This window comes from Homarus americanus, unplaced genomic scaffold (assembly GCF_018991925.1).
Source record: "Homarus americanus isolate GMGI-L3 unplaced genomic scaffold, GMGI_Hamer_2.0 scaffold16712, whole genome shotgun sequence".
NCBI lineage: Eukaryota > Metazoa > Arthropoda > Malacostraca > Decapoda > Nephropidae > Homarus > Homarus americanus.
Genome location: NW_024757794.1, coordinates 127154 through 146751, shown reverse-complemented (window position 1 = coordinate 146751; position 19598 = coordinate 127154). Strand labels below are relative to the sequence as shown.

At 49.7% G+C, this 19598-nt stretch overlaps 1 protein-coding gene across 2 annotated transcripts in view; it reads left to right on the top strand.

Annotated features, from left to right (window-relative positions):
- The window catches only part of LOC121857746 (glycine receptor subunit alpha-2-like), a 240902-nt gene that overhangs the window by 108643 nt on the left and 112661 nt on the right, over positions 1-19598 (top strand). For both annotated transcript variants that reach the window (XM_042353876.1, XM_042353875.1), the window contains exon 4: positions 13558-13625. In XM_042353876.1, coding sequence (XP_042209810.1) covers positions 13558-13625 — 68 coding nt within the window. The remainder of the gene's footprint in view (positions 1-13557; positions 13626-19598) is intronic.

Sequence of the window (19598 nt, the reverse complement as noted above, 5' to 3'; positions counted from 1 at the left end):
ACCCACCTTACAGCACCCCAACACCACACCCACCCTACAGCACCCCAACACCACACCCACCCTACAGCACCCCAACACCACACACCCAGCCTACAGCACCCCAACACCACACACCCAGCCCAGCACCAACACCACACACCCAGCCTACAGCACCCCAACACCACACACCCAGCCTACAGCACCCCAACACCACACACCCACCCTACAGCACCCCAACACCACACACCCAGCCTACAGCACCCCAACACCACACACCCAGCCTACAGCACCCCTCCCAACACCACACACCCACCCTACAGCACCCCAACACCACACCCAGCCTACAGCAAGGACCCCAACACCACACACCCAGCCCATGCACCCCAACACCTGCCACCCAGCCTACAGTACCCCCAACAACACCACACTCAGCCTACAGCACCCCAACACCACACCCAGCCTACAGTACCCCAACACCACACCCACCCTACAGCACACCAACACCACACACCCAGCCTACAGCACCCCAACACCACACCTGGGCCTACAAGCAGTACCCCAACACTACACCCACCCTACAGTACCCCAACACCACACTCCACCCTACAGTACCCCAACACCACACACCCACCCTCTACAGCACACCCCCAAATACCACACACCAGCCTACAGTACCTAACACCACACCCAGCCTACAGCACCCCAACACCACACACCCACCCTACAGCACCCCAACACCACACACCCAGCCTACAGCACCCCAACACCACACACCCAGCCTACAGTACCCCAACACCACACACCCAGCCTACAGCACCCTGAACACCACACACCCACCCTACAGCACCCCAACACCACACCCAGCCTACAGCACTCTAACACCACACACCCAGCCTACAGTACCCCAACACCACACTCAGCCTACAAGCACCCCCAACACCACACCCAGCCTACAGTACCCAACACCACACACCCAGCCCACAGCACCCCAACACCACACCCAGCCTACAGCACCCCAACACCACACACCCAGCCCACAGCACCCCAACACCACACACACACCCACCCTACAGCACCCCAACACCACACCCAGCCACAGCACCCCAACACCACACACCCAGCCTACAGTACCCCAACACCACACTCAGCCTACAGCACCCCAACACCACACCCAGCCTACAGTACCCCTGGGCAACACCACACACCCAGCCTACAGCACCCCAACACCACACACCTGCCCCACAGCACCCCAACACCACACACCCAGCCTACAGCACCCCAACACCACACACCCACCCTACAGCACCCCAACACCACACACCCAGCCTACAAGCACCCCAAGCAACACCACACACCCAGCCTACAGCACCCCACCACACCTCAGCCTACAGCACCCCCAACACCACACCCAGCCTACAGCACCCCCAACACCACACACCCAGCCTACAGCACCCCAAATACCACACACACCCAGCCTACAGCACCCCAACACCACACCCAGCCTACAGCACCCCAACACCACACACCCAGCCTACAGTACCCCAACACCACACTCAGCCTACAGCACCCCAACACCACACTCAGCCTACAGCACCCCAACACCACACCCAAGTTTCTTACAGCACCCCAACACACACACCCAGCCTACAGCACCCCAACACCACACACACCCAGCCTACAGCACCCCCAACACCACACACCCAGCCTACAGCACCCCAACACCACACACCCAGCCTACAGCACCCCAACACCACACACCCACCCTACAGCACCCCAACACCACACCCAGCCTACAGCACCCCAACAACACCACACACCCAGCCTACAGTACCCCAACACCACACTCAGCCTACAGCACCCCAACACCACACCCAGCCTACAAGCACCTCCCAACACCACACACCCAGCCTACAGCACCCCCAACACCACACACCCAGCCTACAGCACCCCAACACCACACACACCCAGCCTACAGCACCCCAACACCACACACCCACCCTACAGCACCCCAACACCACACCCAGCCTACAGCACCCCTTAAACACCACACACCCAGCCTACAGTACCCCAACACCACACTCAGCCTACAGCACCCCAACACCACACCCAGCCCCAGTACCCCAACACCACACACCCAGCCTACAGCACACCAACACCACACACCCAGCCTACAGCACCCCAACACCACACCCAGCCTACAGTACCCCAACACCACACCCAGCCTAAGGTAGTACCCCAACACCACACCCACCCTACAGCACACCCCAACACCACACACCCAGCCTACAGTACCCCAACACCTCACACCCAGCCTACAGCACTTCAACACCACACACACCCACCCTACAGCACCCCAACACCACACACCAGCCTACAGTACCTCCCCAACACCACACCCAGCCTATGTACCCCCAACACCACACACCCACCCTACAGCACCCCAACACTACACACCAGCCTACAGTGTACCCCAACACCACACCCAGCTTACAGTACCCCAACACCACACCCACCCTACAGTACCCCAACACCACACACCCCAGCCTACAGCACCCCCAACACCACACACCCAGCCTACACGTACCCCAACACCACACACCCAGCCTACAGTACCCCAACACCACACCCAGCCTACAGCACCCCAACACCACACACACCCAGCCAACAGCACCCAACACCACACCCACCCTACAAAAAACCCCAACACCACACACCCAGCCCAGCACCCCCAACACCACACCCAGCCTACAGCACCCCAACACCACACACCCAGCCAACAGCACCCCAACACCACACCCACCCTACAGTACCCCCAACACCACACACCCAGCCTACAGTACCCCCAACACCACACCCAGCCTACAGTACTCCCAACACCACACACCCAGCCTACAGCACCCCAACACCACACACCCAGCCCACAGCACCCCAACACCACACCCAGCCTACAGCACCCCCAACACCACACACCCAGCCTACAGTACCCCAACACCACACCCAGCCTACAGTACCCCAACACCACACACCCAGCCTACAGCACCCCAACACCACACCCAGCCTGCAGCACCCCCAACACCACACACCCACCCTACAGCACCCCCAACACCACACACCCAGCCTACAGCACCCCAACAACACCACACACACCCAGCCTACAGTACCCCAACACTACACACCCAGCTTACAGCACCCCAACACCACACCCAGCCTACAGCACCCTAACACTCACACCCAGCCTACAGCACCCCAACCGCCACACCAGCCTACAGCACCCCAACACCACACACCCAGCCTACAGCACCCCAACACCACACCCAGCCCAAGGGCACCCCAACACCACACCCAGCCTACAGCACCCCAACACTACACCCAGCCTGCAGCACCCCAACACCACACCCAGCCTACAGTGCACCCCTAACACTACACCCAGCCTACAGCACCCCAACACTCACACACCCAGCCTACAGCACCCCAACACCACACACCCAGCCTACAGCACCCCAACACTACACCCAGCCTACAGTACCCCAACACCACACCCAGCCTGCAGTACCTCCTAACAACACACCCAGCCTACAGCACCCCAACACCACACCCAGCCTACAGCACCCCAACACCACACCCAGCCTACAGCACCCCAACACCACACACCCAGCCTACAGCACCCCCAACACCACACACACCCAGCCTACAGCACCCCAACACCACACCCAGCCTACAGCACCCCAACACCACACCCAGCCTACAGCACCCCAAACACCACACCCAGCCTGCAGCACCCCAACACCACACACACTCCACTTACAGCACCCCAACACCACACCCAGCCTACAGCACCCCAACACTACACACACCCAGCCTACAGCACCCCAACACCACACACCCACCCTACAGTACCCCAACACTACACACCCAGCCTACAGCACCCCAACACCACACACCCAGCCTACAGCACCCCAACACCACACCCAGCCTACAGTACCCCAACACCACACACCCAGCCTACAGCACCCCAACACCACACCCACCCTACAGTACCCTAACACCACACACCCAGCCCACAGTACCCCAACACCACACACACCCAGCCAACAGCACCCCAACACCACACACCCAGCCTACAGTGCACCCTAACACCACACACCCAGCCTACAGGCACCCCAACACCACACCCAGCCTTACAGTACCCCCAACACCACACACCCAGCCAACAGCACCCCAACACCACACACCCAGCCTACAGTACCCTAACACCACACACCCAGCCTACAGTACCCCAACACCACACCCAGCCTACAGCACCCTAACACCACACCCAGCCTACATGGTACCCCAACACCACACACCCAGCCACACAGCACCCCAACACCACACCCAGCCCACAGTACCCTAACACCACACACCCAGCCTACAGTACCCCAACACCACACCCAGCCTACAGTACCCCAACACCACACCCAGCCTACAGTACCCCCAACACCACACACCCAGCCTACAGCACCCCCAACACCCACACCCAGCCTACAGTAGTACCCCAACACCACACACCCAGCCTACAGTACCCTAACACCACACACCCAGCCTACAGTACCCCCAACACCACACCCAGCCTACAGTACCCCCAACACCACACACCCAGCCTACAGCACCCCAACACCACACACCCAGCCTACAGCACCCCAACACCACACACCCAGCCTACAGTACCCCCAACACCACACACCCAGCCTGTAGTACCCCAACAACACCACACCCAGCCTACAGTACCCCAACACCACACACCCAGCCTACAGTACCCCAACACCACACACCCAGCCTACAGCACCCCAACAACACCACACCCAGCCTACAGTACCCCAACACCACACACCCAGCCTACAGTACCCCAACACCACACACCCAGCCTACAGTACCCCAACACCACACACCCAGCCTACAGCACCCCAACACCACACACCCAGCCTACAGCACCCCCAACACCACACACCCAGCCTACAGTACCCAACACCACACACCCAGCCTAAGGCACCTCATCACCACACCCAGCCTACAGTGCACCCCAACACCTCACACACCCAGCCTACAGCACCCCAACACCACACACCCAGCCTGCTGTGCACCCCCAACACCACACACCCAGCCTACAGTACCCCAACACCACACCCAGCCTACAGTACCCCTAACACCACACACACCCAGCCTACAGTACCCCCCAACACCACACACCCAGCCTACAGTACCCCAACACACACCCAGCCTACAGCACCCCAACACCACACACACCCAGCCTACAGTACCCCAACACCACACACCCAGCCTACAGTACCCCAACACCACACACCCAGCCTACAGTACCCCAACACCACACACCCAGCCTACAGCACCCCCAACACCACACACCCAGCCTACAGTACCCCAACACCACACACCCAGCCTACAGCACCCCAACACCACACCCAGCCTACAGTACCCCAACACCACACCCAGCCTACAGTACCCTAACACCACACACCCAGCCTACAGTACCCCAACACCACACCCAGCCTACAGTACCCCCAACACCACACACCCAGCCTGCTGTAGTACCCCAACACCACACACACCCAGCCTACAGCACCCCAACACCACACACACCCAGCCTAAGGCACCCAACACCACACACCCAGCCCAGCACCCCAACACCACACCCAGCCTATGTGCACCCCAACACCACACCCAGCCTACAGTACCCTAACAACACCACACACCCAGCCTACAGTACCCCAACACCACACCCAGCCTACAGTACCCCAACACCACACACCCAGCCTACAGCACCCCCAACACCACACACCCAGCCTACAGCACCCCAACACCACACCCAGCCTACAGTACCCCAACACCACACACCCAGCCTACAGTACCCCAACACCACACCCAGCCTACAAAACCTACCCCAACACCACACACCCAGCCTACAGTACCCCAACACCACACACCCAGCCTACAGCACCCCAACACCACACCCAGCCTACAGTGCACCCCAACACCACACACCCAGCCTACAGTACCCCAACACCACACACACCCAGCCTACAGTACCCCCAACACCACACACCCAGCCTACAGTACCCCAACACCACACACCCAGCCTACAGCACCCCAACACCACACACCCAGCCTACAGCACCCCAACACCACACACCCAGCCTAAGGCACCTCATCACCACACCCAGCCTACAGTACCCCAACACCACACCCAGCCTACAGCACCCCAACACCACACACCCAGCCTAAGGCACCCCAACACCACACACCCAGCCTACAGTACCCCAACACCACACCCAGCCTACAGTACCCCAACACCACACACCCAGCCTACAGTACCCCAACACCACACACACCCAGCCTACAGTACCCCAACACCACACACACCCAGCCTACAGCACCCCAACACCACACACCCAGCCTACAGTGCACCCCAACACCACACACCCAGCCTACAGTACCCCCAACACCACACACCCAGCCTACAGTACCCCAACACCACACACCCAGCCTATACAGCACCCCAACACCACACACTCCAGCCTACAGTGTACCCCAACACCACACACCCAGCCTACAGCACCCCAACACCACACCCAGCCTACAGCACCCACACCTACAGTACCCCAACACCACCACACACCCCAACACACACACCCCCACACGCCCCAACACACACCACCCAACACCACACCACAGCAACCACCCACGGTGCCTCAAAAAACACCTAAACTACCAAGCAATGCATTATCTTTCCATTCTCATTTGCATATTCAGTCGACGGGTAAAAAAGGAAGATTTATATTCCCATTACTCTCTACTTTCATCCTGTCTCTACCTGATACCTTTAATTTATAAACGTCATTAACCTGAACACAACATATTCGTAAAATGAGATAATAAATTCATGTCTGTGTGATATTTCGACCTGGTTAGTTTAGCACAGGTGACCGACTTTCCTGACCTGACTGATAATGTTGCATTCATTTCCATACAAGATAGTTTAATCATTTACGGCTGTATGTTTTAACTATAAACCTTTGAGGATGATGGTTTAATTTATAACCTTTTGAGGAAAACAATGGTTTAAGCTTCACTGTGTTGCTTAATATCTGAGCCTGTGTGTGTGTGTGTGTGTGTGTGTGTGTGTGTGTGTGTGTGTGTGCGACAGGAAAAAGAGTTACTTAACGTTTTATGAGCGGAATACACGCCTTTGTGGTTATGAATCAGGCGGGTGAGGCGACCAGCCTTTATACCGTATTAACATTTTAATAAGAGTCTTAAGCGTTAACTCCAGGCTGTAGTGTTCTCACATTCTCAAGTTTAATCTAATGTTTTTACCTCTCGACCCTTTATTAGGCTGTTATATACCCTGCACCTAAAGTGACTCTCTCTCTCTCTCTCTCTCTCTCTCTCTCTAGCTGCCATTATCATAGTTATCCCATTATTACAGTAGTTATCTCTCGCCTATTGTATTATCTTCCTAAAGTCTCTCATATCTCGTGGTCTCTCCTTGTACATATATTTTTTTTTACCCATGTAACAACTAGTGACCTTTAAGAGTGTGTAAGATCACCTGAAGATTAGACATCCCTTGCTTATATTCTCGACTGATGATAAAATACCCAAGGTTAGGTTAGATTAGGTTTGGTTATGTTAGGTTAGGTTAGTATTAAGATATTCAATCAGGTGAAATAAACTGGGGTGCTTAATTTTCATGTGATCCAAAAATATAAGATCACTCCTCCTAAGTTTTACGTGAGCTTATCTGAGAGTCTGAAAGAGCGTTAAAATTCTCAGCCCAATTTCAGGAGGTCGTAAGGGCAGGGAGCTGAGACAACCTGAAATGTGTGGCCGTAACTCTGGTGAACCGGGGAGCTGAACACCTTCCCTTCAGGCACGATGCTAAGACCTAACCTAACCTAACTTAACCTAACCTAACTTAATTTAACAAAGCCTACTGTAAGCTACCTTACTTTATCATAATCTCACTCGCCAGCATTGTTATGGTGTGTGTGTGTGTGTGTGTGTGTGTGTGTGTGTGTGTGTGTGTGTGTGTTGTATGTAGACCCACACACACACACACACACATCCTAACTTTCTTCCTCCTCTCCAACTAAGAACTAAAGTGCGTCAGATTCAACCCTAATTGTGTTTTGGTGTCAACACTGGATGGACTCAGAGGAGGTGTGTGTTGTGATGTTAGTGAAACGCTGCTAGTAAGACGGTGCTAGCGCTAGTAGGAGCTGTTCTTCTTCGTCCAAATAACTTCCAGAGTCTTGAGCGAGTCTGTTACATTTCCTCTCTAACTTGTGGCGTGTGTGTGACTCGCTTCTCTCGTTCCTGTCTCAAGTAGTCTTCCATGTTGGCTCTTTGACGTTGTGCATTATAATGGCTGGAGGTGTTCATGACACACACACACACACACACACGCACACAGATAGTCTCCAATGAAGAGAACATCATACCATTTCCTGAACACCTGAATTTACCTCGTTAGCAGTTTTACAGGTATTGGAAAAACATACCTGTTCAAACTCAGCCCTCACTTAACCTTGTTCCCTCCCTTGTTGACAGTGACCTAACTTGCCTCATCAAAAGTTCTATTTAGTAAAGTTTCTCCTCATTTTTACACACAAGAGAAAGAAAAAAAAGTTTGAGGAACTATAAAATATTCCGAGAGAAAATGAGATTCTTAAACGGGGATGAGAGGAAAGATGTGAGGTTTAGTTTGGTTTAGTTTGGAAATTTAATACATACAGGTGTTAGGTTAGGTTAGGTTTATAAATACAAGTACAGGTTCAGACGCAAGCCAGATACAGATACAGGTTCAAGTACAGATACAAATACAGTTGCTTATACATACAAAGGTGTGGATAGAATTACAGGTGTGGGATACAGGTACAACAATATATACCTGGCAAAAACATCATTAATAATACAGACCATTAACCCAGATACAGCAATACAGGTATAGTACAGGCACAGCAAGTTGTCACAGACCCTCCTACTCTGCCAATTACCTAATGTCAGCAGTCACTTAACGATGTAGAGTTAACAAAAAGGTTTTACAATCCCGAGGACTCTATTGATACGAGTTAGCAGTTTAGTTAAGGCCGCATTGAACGGATGGGGAAGTGTATAGTGGTAGTCTGGTGGGGGAGGGGAAGAGGGGGGATGGGAGGGGGTGGGGGAGGGAGGGGTGGGAGGGGGTGGGAAGGGGGAAGAGGGGGTCTGGGAGGAGGGAGGGGGTGGGAGAGGAGGGAAGAGGGGTGGGAGGGAGGAGGATGAAAGGGGTAGAAAGAGGAGGTAGTGAGGGAAGAAAGTCAGCAAGATAGGGAGGTGGGAGGGGGAGAGGAAATAAAGGGAGGAGGAGACGGGGGACAGAATAGGGGTAAAAGGAAAGGGGGGGGAAGGCAAGAGGAATAGCAGAAGGAGGAAGAGGAAGAATAGCAGAAGAAGGAGGAAGAGGAGGAGGAGAAAGAGGAGGACGGTAATGAAGTTAACTTGGAAGATCTTAATCGATTCTCAATATCTTTATTTTTTTTCGACTTGAACTCCGCAAGTTTCTACAAAACCGTAATTATTCCACCACTTGGTAATCATACTATAAACAAGGTATCATAACACTATCACGACACTATTACCCACCCACACCCACCCACCAACCCACCAAGCCCACCCACACCCACCCACCTCACCCACTGTCCCACTACAAGCCCACCCACACCCACCACTGTCCCACCACCACACCCACACCCACCAGCCCACCCACCCACCCTGTCCCACCACTAAGCCCACCCACTATCCCACCCACCAAGCCCACCCACACCCTCCCACCTCGCTTCCCATCCCTCACATGACCTGCTTTCAGAATACCACGGCACACCGTCCCTTTGATAAACACAGTATCAAGGCCTTATGAGTGTGAAGCAGGTTAGCGATAAGAGGAGGAGAGTGGGAAATGAAAGGGAAATGCGGGGATAAGTAATGTGAGGAAGGAAATGTGTGAGTAATAGAGAGAGAGAGAGAGAGAGAGAGAGAGAGAGAGAGAGAGAGAGAGAGAGAGTCGTATTTCTATATTTATCTTATCTGTCACTATTGTGGAGGAGACATACATACATACATACATACATACATACTGTGCATCCACTAAACCCTAAACCAAATCATTAACATAAACTTTCATTATATGACTTTAAAAAGTTAATCCTGCCAGAGTTAAATCAGTTTAACTAACTTGGAGGAAATTTTAAAGTTATGGTCCTATGAAGTAAATATTTTCCACCGAATTAAAAAAAAAAGGTTTATATATCGACTTATAATATTATCTGTGCGTCCATCAGTCTGTCTGTCTGTCTGTCTGTCTGTGTGTCTGTGTGTCTGTCTGTCTGTGTGTCTGTCTGTCTGTCTGTCTGTCTGTATGTCTGTGTGTCTGTCTGTCTGTCTGTCTGTCTGTGTGTCTGTCTGTCTGTGTGTCTGTCTGTCTGTGTGTCTGTCTGTCTGTCTGTCTGTCTGTCTGTCTGTCTGTCTATTGTATTTATGTACTTTTGTGTTTTATGTAGTTTAGTTATTTTTCTGTTTACGGTACAAAAAATGATGTTAGTATCAGCTATTTGCGACGGGATTATTTCAGCTACCACTGTTCTAAATCGTCTCCCTTCGACCTTTGTGGAGAGAGAAACCATGAAACAAATTATTACATATCAGTGAGACGGACTCATTAACTAGGGAAGACACTTACACCATAAACAAATATCTATCTTGTCACTTAAGTGTATCTCAAATTATCGTGTGAGTGGTTTATAACGAGTCAATATTTACATAAGAGTTGAGAGACGTTATACCAGTGGAGTTACTATATAATCTATCTTCATCAGCGCAAGTACAATTATTTTATGCACAGGTATTCCTCTTTTCTATTCCGTTCTAAACTTCGGATAATCTAAATTTTGCTATGTATAAACACTCGCGGGACGGAGGACGCTACAAAAGGTGTCCAACAAAGAAAAATTACGTTAAAAATTAGATTTGATTAATATCTGGACGCAACAACTGGTCGACGTTTTCTATGAGTGAGAATACGTCATAGTTGGCGCATGCTCTGTAAACACACCCGGCCTCCTGTCTCGTCAAGGCTCGTTCCCGTCGGACCCGTCTTACGCCTCACCGTCTGGCTGACATGGATGTGATTGTTGTTGAGCTGTTCTACTCATTATGGACATTTAAACCGCCCACTATAACTCTTATTGACCCTTATGTGTGAATAATGGCGCATTCACGCAATATAATACATGAGGTGAAGTGGTTGACGGGTGTGAGGGTCGTCTTAGTGTGTAATAAAGGAGATATTGGTGGAACTCGACTGTTTCTGAAAGTGTCGGATGGAAAGATTAGAACCTGCGACTTAGATTGGTGAGTACAGTCATATTTTATTCGTATTATCGATATTATTTCATGCATTATACATGGTGGACCTTGGTGTCAATTATTATATTTTTTTTTTTCATCTTACGGCTACAATTTTTCATACATTGACCACAAAATAAGCTTCATTCTCTTCGTAATAACATCTAGCACAATAGTCTGGAATAAAATCATGCGATATAATACGTTTTCTACAAAATATTACGTTCTGGGGAAAATGTGTGAGCATTTATATTTTCCGCACGTAACTTGGCAAATAATAATTTTTAGCGTCTTATTTCTGGTACACAGCTGTATCTCTGAACCTGTCCTTGTTGTTGTCAAGTTTATTACATTATATAACACGTTTATATATCTCCATACAGGGAAGGGAAACAAAAACAAACAAAATTTCAAATTATACTTGTCAAAAATATTTTTATTTATTTATTTATTTTTATATTATGGTTCCATGTAATTCCTTGCACCTTTAACGCTCAAGTCATTTTTCTTACGTGTGAATTTCTTTAGCCCTGACCTACTGCACCTTGATCATGAGCGTCAGGTACCGCTAATTACAGGTGGGGCTGTTCTCGAGGGTGTTAAATGTAGGCAATTTTAAGCATTAATAATTCAATGTTTTGTTTTGTTTTTCCGTAAGGCAGTTAATGTACTCGATATTGTAGTTAATTTTATTTGCCATAGTTTTATGTTATTGTTAGTTCATGTCTGGTGATAAGAGATACTGTCAAAACGTTACCAAATGGATATGTTATTGTTTTGCCTCTAATTCGATACATTAGAGCTGTTATTCATCCTACGAATAAGTAACGTTATGTATATCGGTATATCGGCCAAAAGGAATATTGCCTCGTCGGCTTAATTCGTATCTTTTTTTATTAATGAATTAGACGTTTTGAATTCGGAGTGAACACGAAATAACCGAGTGGTTCCGAAAAGTTGTGTCGTCAAGCATGAAATTTTAGTCTCGTCTATTCAACTGTTCACTCGCGGCTCCCTCAACAGGCTTGGGTCTGGTGTCATCCCACTTGCACGATCGTCTTTTCTGTGCCTTTTTTGCCATCCCACTAAGACGATTATTATAGGAATATATTATGAAATAGATTATGATGAATGCATTATAGGAATTAAATATGATAGGTTCATTTGGTTAATAAATAATACTGAAAAATAATTAATTCCGTCTGTATGTTCCCAACCTCTTGTTTACACAGTGGTAACAGCTGATCGTTCCTGCTCTCCCTAACAAGGTAGCCAGCACTCACTACCTCTCAAGCACCATTATCGTCAATGCTTAAGAGGGTTGGTGCTTACCGCAGTCTTGAGCACTTAGTAAATAACATTGTAGCTTATTTATCAGAACTTAATAAATGCTTTGCGTCCTCCATTTGCCTTGGCTTATTCACTCATTAGTTGTCGCAGTGTAAAAGTATCCGAGTCGACCTACCGCGGTAAGTTGAGTAGTGATGTTAATATGTATGGTGTAAGTGTCTCGTCACCTCACCTCCTGCCTCGTCACCTCACCACCTTCCTGCCTCGTCACCTCACCACCTGCCTCGTCACCTCACCACCTGCCTCGTCACCTCACCACCTGCCTCGTCACCTCACCTCCTGCCTCGTCACCTCAGCCCGTCTCGTCACCCACCCCGCACCACCACCCACCATAGGCAACTCTTCTATATAACAACTGACTGTTTTGTTCACAACTTTTATTATTTATGATTGTCCAGTGTTGTGATCTTGTTATACTGTTGTTCTAGAGTGTTCTTCTGTTCATATGTTCAGTATAATTACCTGTATGACGTAGGTGTTTTATCTGAACAGGTAATATTTTCTTAGGTTTATTTATATAATGTCTGTGTTTATTATCCTTGTATGTTATTGTTATTGTTTGCCAGGTATAAAGACACACACACACACACACACACACACACACACACACACACACACACACCAGGGTTAAAAAATGAAATAGAATGATAGACAAGGGAAAACATTAAGACCGACAGACAAACAGACACAGACAGACAGACGGACAGAAACAATAATTAGAATGTCAGTTTCAAATACTCATGTTCACTGTTGGTTCAAAACTCACCAACACTGTATCTCTCTCTATTTCAGACAACGCTACCAACGTCATGTGTGAGCTGTATATTCGAAGCTTCGGATCAATCGACCCCAACTCTATGGTGAGTCACATACTGCTTCATATGGGGGTGGGTCGTGTTGTCCCTGTTACTAGTTCATGGAAGAGGACTGGTATAATATGTTTTAGTTACTGGTTTATGGTAAGGGGGGTAATTAGCTACCAGTGTATCCCAATTGATGGTACATGATATGGGGGACTAATTAGCTCTATTGGCTCATATAGGGGGACTAATTAACTCCAGTGGCTCGTGTAGGGGGACTAATTAACTCCAGTGGCTCGTGTAGGGGGATTAATGTATCACTGTACAGATCTCTCATCGTCGTGGAGGTCATATGTATTTGGCCTTAATCCCAAGGTCCTGTTATCTGTTGCTCTAAGATTGATGACGTCTCGAGATGGGCCAATACTGTGTGCCATCCCGACATTGCACCTTGATTAATGGTCGTAACTTAGGTACGAGGTGTAATATTTTATTGTACGTGAGTTTAATTAGTTTAAAGGGTTATATAAAGGGGGGTTCGTTCTGTTGATCTTTGTGTACGTGTGTGTTGAATAGAATTTTGAATTTTGCCACGGACATCTTCTAGTTTATTGTGCACTGTATGATACTGTTTTTTTCCCCCATGTTGTTTGTCCTTTTTGCAGGCAGGCGGCTGTTTAGTCTTTTGGAAACATTTCTGGAGCATGCATTGAGCAGCAGTTGTATTTCAGTGGCAGACAACAACACACTTTGGTTACACTCGACATCACCACCATTTTCTGTTTGTGTTTGTTCATCTTCACTGACCATGTCCACAGAGGCATCAGTAGAACTGTTACCAGTATCACTATTTTCCTCTTATTGGACACTATTTCCTGGTGGGTCTTGAGTTTCCACATCTGGCACTGTCATTTCTGGATAATCCTTTCTATTATAATTATTGTATTGCTGGAAAATCACGGTGCTCAGTCCCTTTATTGTGTTGCAAAGGTCTGTGATCACTTCATTATGTTTGGCCAGTTCTTTAAGCTGATGTACATCATTTTCCATGTCAGTGTTCACTACGTTGCTTGTGTCTTCAGTGGGAGCGTTGGTAACTTCCTGATGCGGCTCTACATCTATGTCACTCCATACGGATCTGCTTAGGTGGTACCGGTCGGTTAGGTGCTGTAGTGCCCGGTAAACCAGCGGCTGTTCCTGGGTGGCTCCCCTATAGCAGTAGAGCCGCATGACACACACACACACACAACGAAGAGGACTCAAAATAATTCTCCCTTGAAAAAATCTCTGTCAGCCTCGTAACCTTAAGTGTTAACTCTGTCGAGGGAAATAGATTTTTTTTTAAAAGTTCAAGAGCCTCGAGAGTGACCTGTAAAAATGGGGAGTGTCATTCTGTCTGTCGGAGAGATTCTCTTGAAAAGTCTCACACTATCTCGTTCAGGATAGAAATGAAAAGCCTCTGAGTCTCCAAAGATTATTTTTATGGACGAAGTTAAAGCGATGATGTAATCCCCAGAGATAAAATCTTGATTTTTTTTAAAGACTGTGATTATGTTTAGCTACACTTGGAGGAAAAAAAACAATCAAACAGGAAAAAAAAAACATACATCAGTCAAGTCAAGAGCACGGAGCATAGGAATTTGTAAATGTAAACAAAGATAAATATTCTTAAAGGTCTAACAAAATGAAGACCAGAGGGATTTTTTTAAAGAAACGTAAACAAAGCAAAACAAACCTTTTTTCTTTCTTGGTTCACTTGATGTTACGTCGACCAGCTGAGGAGACCCGAGCAGGAACATAACACCAGAATTCTTAAACCATCTCTCAACATATTCGTTCTATTTCCCTTAAGAGTATAAAGCTCTATGACACACCTCCTCTCCTCTCAAAAAATAAAACCCGTGGGAGCCTTTCAGTTTAAGTCATCAGAGTGGTATAATTATTGCTTGGCGTTCTCCTGGGTGTTGCCTTCGTCCCATTGTGTTTTGTGTCTGTCTGTCTGTCTGTCTGTCTGTCTCAGTTCCTTGTATTGAGATCTATCTGTCTTCTTATGTTTTCTCTCTCCGTCTTTCTCTTTCTCTCTCTCTTTCACTCATTTTCACCCATCCCCCCTCCCTCCCTCCCTCACCCTATCTACCCTCCCTCCCTCCCTCACTGACAGCAACCTGGAGGGATGGGGGAGAGGATGAAGTTGATGGTGTAAATAGACCCATTCTTACTGTTTGTCCGTATCTCTGTCCAACTCCTTCCGTCTTCTCCTCCTCTCCCCTCCTTATCAACCCTTTCATCCTCCTCCTACTCCTCCTTCCCTCTCCCTTATGTCCTGCTCTCACCCTTTTCATCTCCCCTTCATCATATTCTCTCCCTCTCCTCCTTCCCTCCCTCCCTCTCCCCTCACCTCTCCCCTCCCCTCTCCCTCCCTCTCCCTCCTCTTCACCCCTCCCTCCCCCCCTCCCCTCCCTCCTCTTCCCCCTCCCTCCCTCCTCTTCCCTCCCTCCTCCTCTTCCCTCCCCTCCCTCCTCTTCCCTCCCTCCCTCCTCTTCCCTCCCTCCCCTCCCTTCCCCTCCCCTCCCTCCTCCCTCCCTCCTCTCCTCCTCTCCCTCCTCCCCTCCTCTTCCCCTCCTCCTCCTCTTCCCCTCCCTCCCTCCTCTTCCCCTCCCCTCCTCTCTTCCCTCCCCTCCCTCCTCTTCCCCTCCCTCCTCCCTCCTCCCCTCCCTCCCTCCCTCCTCTCCCTCCCTTCCCCTCCCTCCCTCCCTCTCCCTCTCCTCCTCCCCCTCCCTCCCTCCCTCTTCCCTCTCCTCCCTCCTCTTCCCCTCCCTCCCCTCCCTCCTCTCCCCTCCCTCCTCCCCTCCCTCCCCTCCCTCCCCTCCCCTCCTCCCTCCCTCCTCCCCTCCTCCCTCCTCTCCCCTCCCTCCCTCCCCCTCCCTCCCTCCCTCTCCCCCTCCCTCCCTCCTCTCCCCCTCCCTCCCCTCCCTCCCCTCCCTCCTCCCTCCCCTCCCTCCTCCTCCCTCCCTCCCTCCCTCCCTCCTCCCTCCCCTCCTCCTTCCCTCCCTCCCTCCCTCCCTCTTCCCCTCCCCTCCCTCCCCTCCCTCCCCTCCCCTCCTCCCCTCCTCCCTCCTCCTCTTCCCCTCCCTCCTCCCTCCTCCCCCTCCCTCCCTCCCTCCCCCTCCCCTCCCCTCCCCTCCCCCTCCCTCCCCTCCCCTCCTCCCTCCCTCCCCCTCCTCCCTCTCCTCCCTCCCCTCCCTCCCCTCCTCTCTTCCCCTCCCTCCCTCCCTCCCCTCCCTCCTCCCCCTCCTCTCCCCTCCCTCCCCTCCCTCCCTCTCCCCTCCCCTCCCCTCCCCTCCCTCCTCCCTCCCCTCCCTCCCCCTCCTCTCCCTCCCCTCCCTCCTCCTCCCCTCCCTCCCTCTCTCCCCTCCCCTCCCCTCCCTCCTCCTCCCCCCTCCCTCCCCTCCTCTTCCCTCCCTCCTCTCCCTCCCCTCCCCTCCCCCCTCCCTCCCTCCCCTCCCCTCCCTCCCCTCCTCCCCTCCCCTCCCTCCCTCCTCTCCCTCCTCCCTCCCTCCCTCCCTCTCCTCCCTCCCTCCCCTCCCCCCCCTCCTCCCTCCCTCCCTCCCTCCCCTCCCCCCTCCCTCTCCTCCCCCTCCCCCTCCTCTTCCCCTCCCTCCCTCCTCTTCCCCTCCCACCCTCCTCTTCACATATTTTTTTATTTGTATCAGCGAATATTTTTTTCCTGATATTATTCTGCCAATATAACCTGCTCAGAGCGCCACATGACGACTTGCAATATTGCAGTATTATGATATTGCATGGAGGTAGTTCGGCACGTTGCATTGGTGGGGAAAAAAAGTCTTTTTAATTTCAACAATGAGAAAAATGTGTTTACCTTTGACAGGAAATGGAAAGTGAATTAAGAGTTTATTGAATTATACTTGATAAGTTCAGGTACAGGTGTTATTATGGGTACAGTTACAGGTACAGCTACAAATACAGGTACAGGAAAAGGTACAAACACAGCAATATATTTAGAGAGAGAGAGAGAGAGAGAGGTATCACCAAGCTCAATAACCTTAACTATTAACACCTGTCTCATTATACACCTGAGCGAAGGTGTTCCACAGTTATGATTACTAATATAACAATCACAAACCTGTATAATTGTCCGTGTCTATCGCCCCACTGTAATATTGTTGTTGGTAAGAGAGAGTTAACACACACACACACACACACACACACACACCTCATTGTTATCAGTGTTATCAGTATTTACGCCTCGATAAAGGGGTCATTTACCTGTTTTAGCAGCCCTTATTATCACCATGAGAGAGAGAGAGAGAGAGAGAGAGAGAGAGAGAGAGAGAGATTCACCTCACGAAAAAAACATTGAAAAAAAAATTAATTTGTTAGGTAATTACAGGTGTTATTGTGGCGCGTCATTGATAGTGTAGAGGCCATACCACCGCCTATTTTGACCTGACCTGACCTGACCTAATACTAACAATAACAGCAAAACGTAGGATACTTTCATAATTGCAAATGGGTATAATTATTCGTAAAAAATATATATATATGCATTATAGTATTAGAGGTCGTGCCCACACCAGCTCTATAATTTGATATATCTATAATAAGAAGGATTATACCTGAGCGCACATGTAGAAGAACAATATTCATTTACATAAACATGAAAGGTACATCTGGCCGCTGTGGTATAATTGCTAAATTTATTCACAGCGGCCAAATTTGGAAGTGGTGTTTCAAGTGTGTGTGCTCTCTCTCTCTCTCTCTCTCTCTCTCTCTCTCTCTCTCTCTCTCTCTCTCTCATCACTTCCACATAACCTTTCGTTGTTGCCATCAGGATATTTATCAGACTTATGGTATGTTCCCTTCCTCTGATTCATGTTGGTTGATCTGATTAACCCGTTTAATTGGCCGTCTGATTGCAGTTACATATATATCTAGTATTCTCATTGGTCGTCTTGTTACATGCGTCCTATAACTTGATTGGACGTCTTACAACATTCATTAATAATAATGTGATTGGTCTTTTTAATAGGGAAATCTGATTGGTTTGTCTCTATAGAAGTGTCCAATCATTATATCTTATTTCAATGATCCAGTAATCTGATTGGTTCATTAAAGGGAATTGAAGACGTCAAGAGAGAGTAAGGTGTTGTCGGATTGGGCCTTGTTGACACGTTGAAGGGATCCATCCACATAGTAATTGGCAAACGTACTCAACTTCCAATCTCACGAGGACACGAGTTCGATACCTGGCTAGTTTTTTTTTTAAGGTGGGTTTTATCAGGGGTTTAAAATTCGATATTGTCTTCGGTAATTAATCTCAGGTGTGTAACAGGTGTAGAAATTCAATTAATTATGTCGTCACTGTCGCTGTCAGGTGAAGCTTGTGGGGCCGTCAACTCCTGCCTCCTCCACTGTCTATGTCTGTCTGTCTGTCTGATCCTGTCGAGGCTCAGTTTAACGCCGAGGACTAGTTGGAGGAGGAGGTTGAGCTCAACTCCATTAGTGTCAAGTGCCTGTGGGGGATCACAAGGGGTGCCACCTGAGTGTGCCAGTGCCTGTCTAGGGATTAACAGGTGTAAGTGATATGGGATTTATCACTTATAGCGGAGCGTTTAAGTGTAAATTTTTGAGGGAAACAAGTGGGTGTCGGTCACACTAGAATAACCTGTTATAGTACCTCCTTCTTTCCTCGCACAGCCAAACTGTGGAATGCTCTGCCTTCTTCTGTTTCCATACACTTACAATGTCTCACTTCATAAAGCTGGTTTTCCGGCATCTTTGTCGTGTAGATTAATATAACATTTTCTCTCCTTTTTTTATACATATTTTTTTTTATTTTCACTCTTCCCCCCGGCCCCGGCCCCGGCCCCGTTGTGGGTCAATGACCTGTGCCCGGGTGGGCTATTACCCGTAAAAAAAAATGAAAATTGGCCTGACGATTCATTTTGGGTTACTTATTAAATCTATGCTATTGGACATTCAAAATTCCATGTGGATGCACATGCCTCTGCA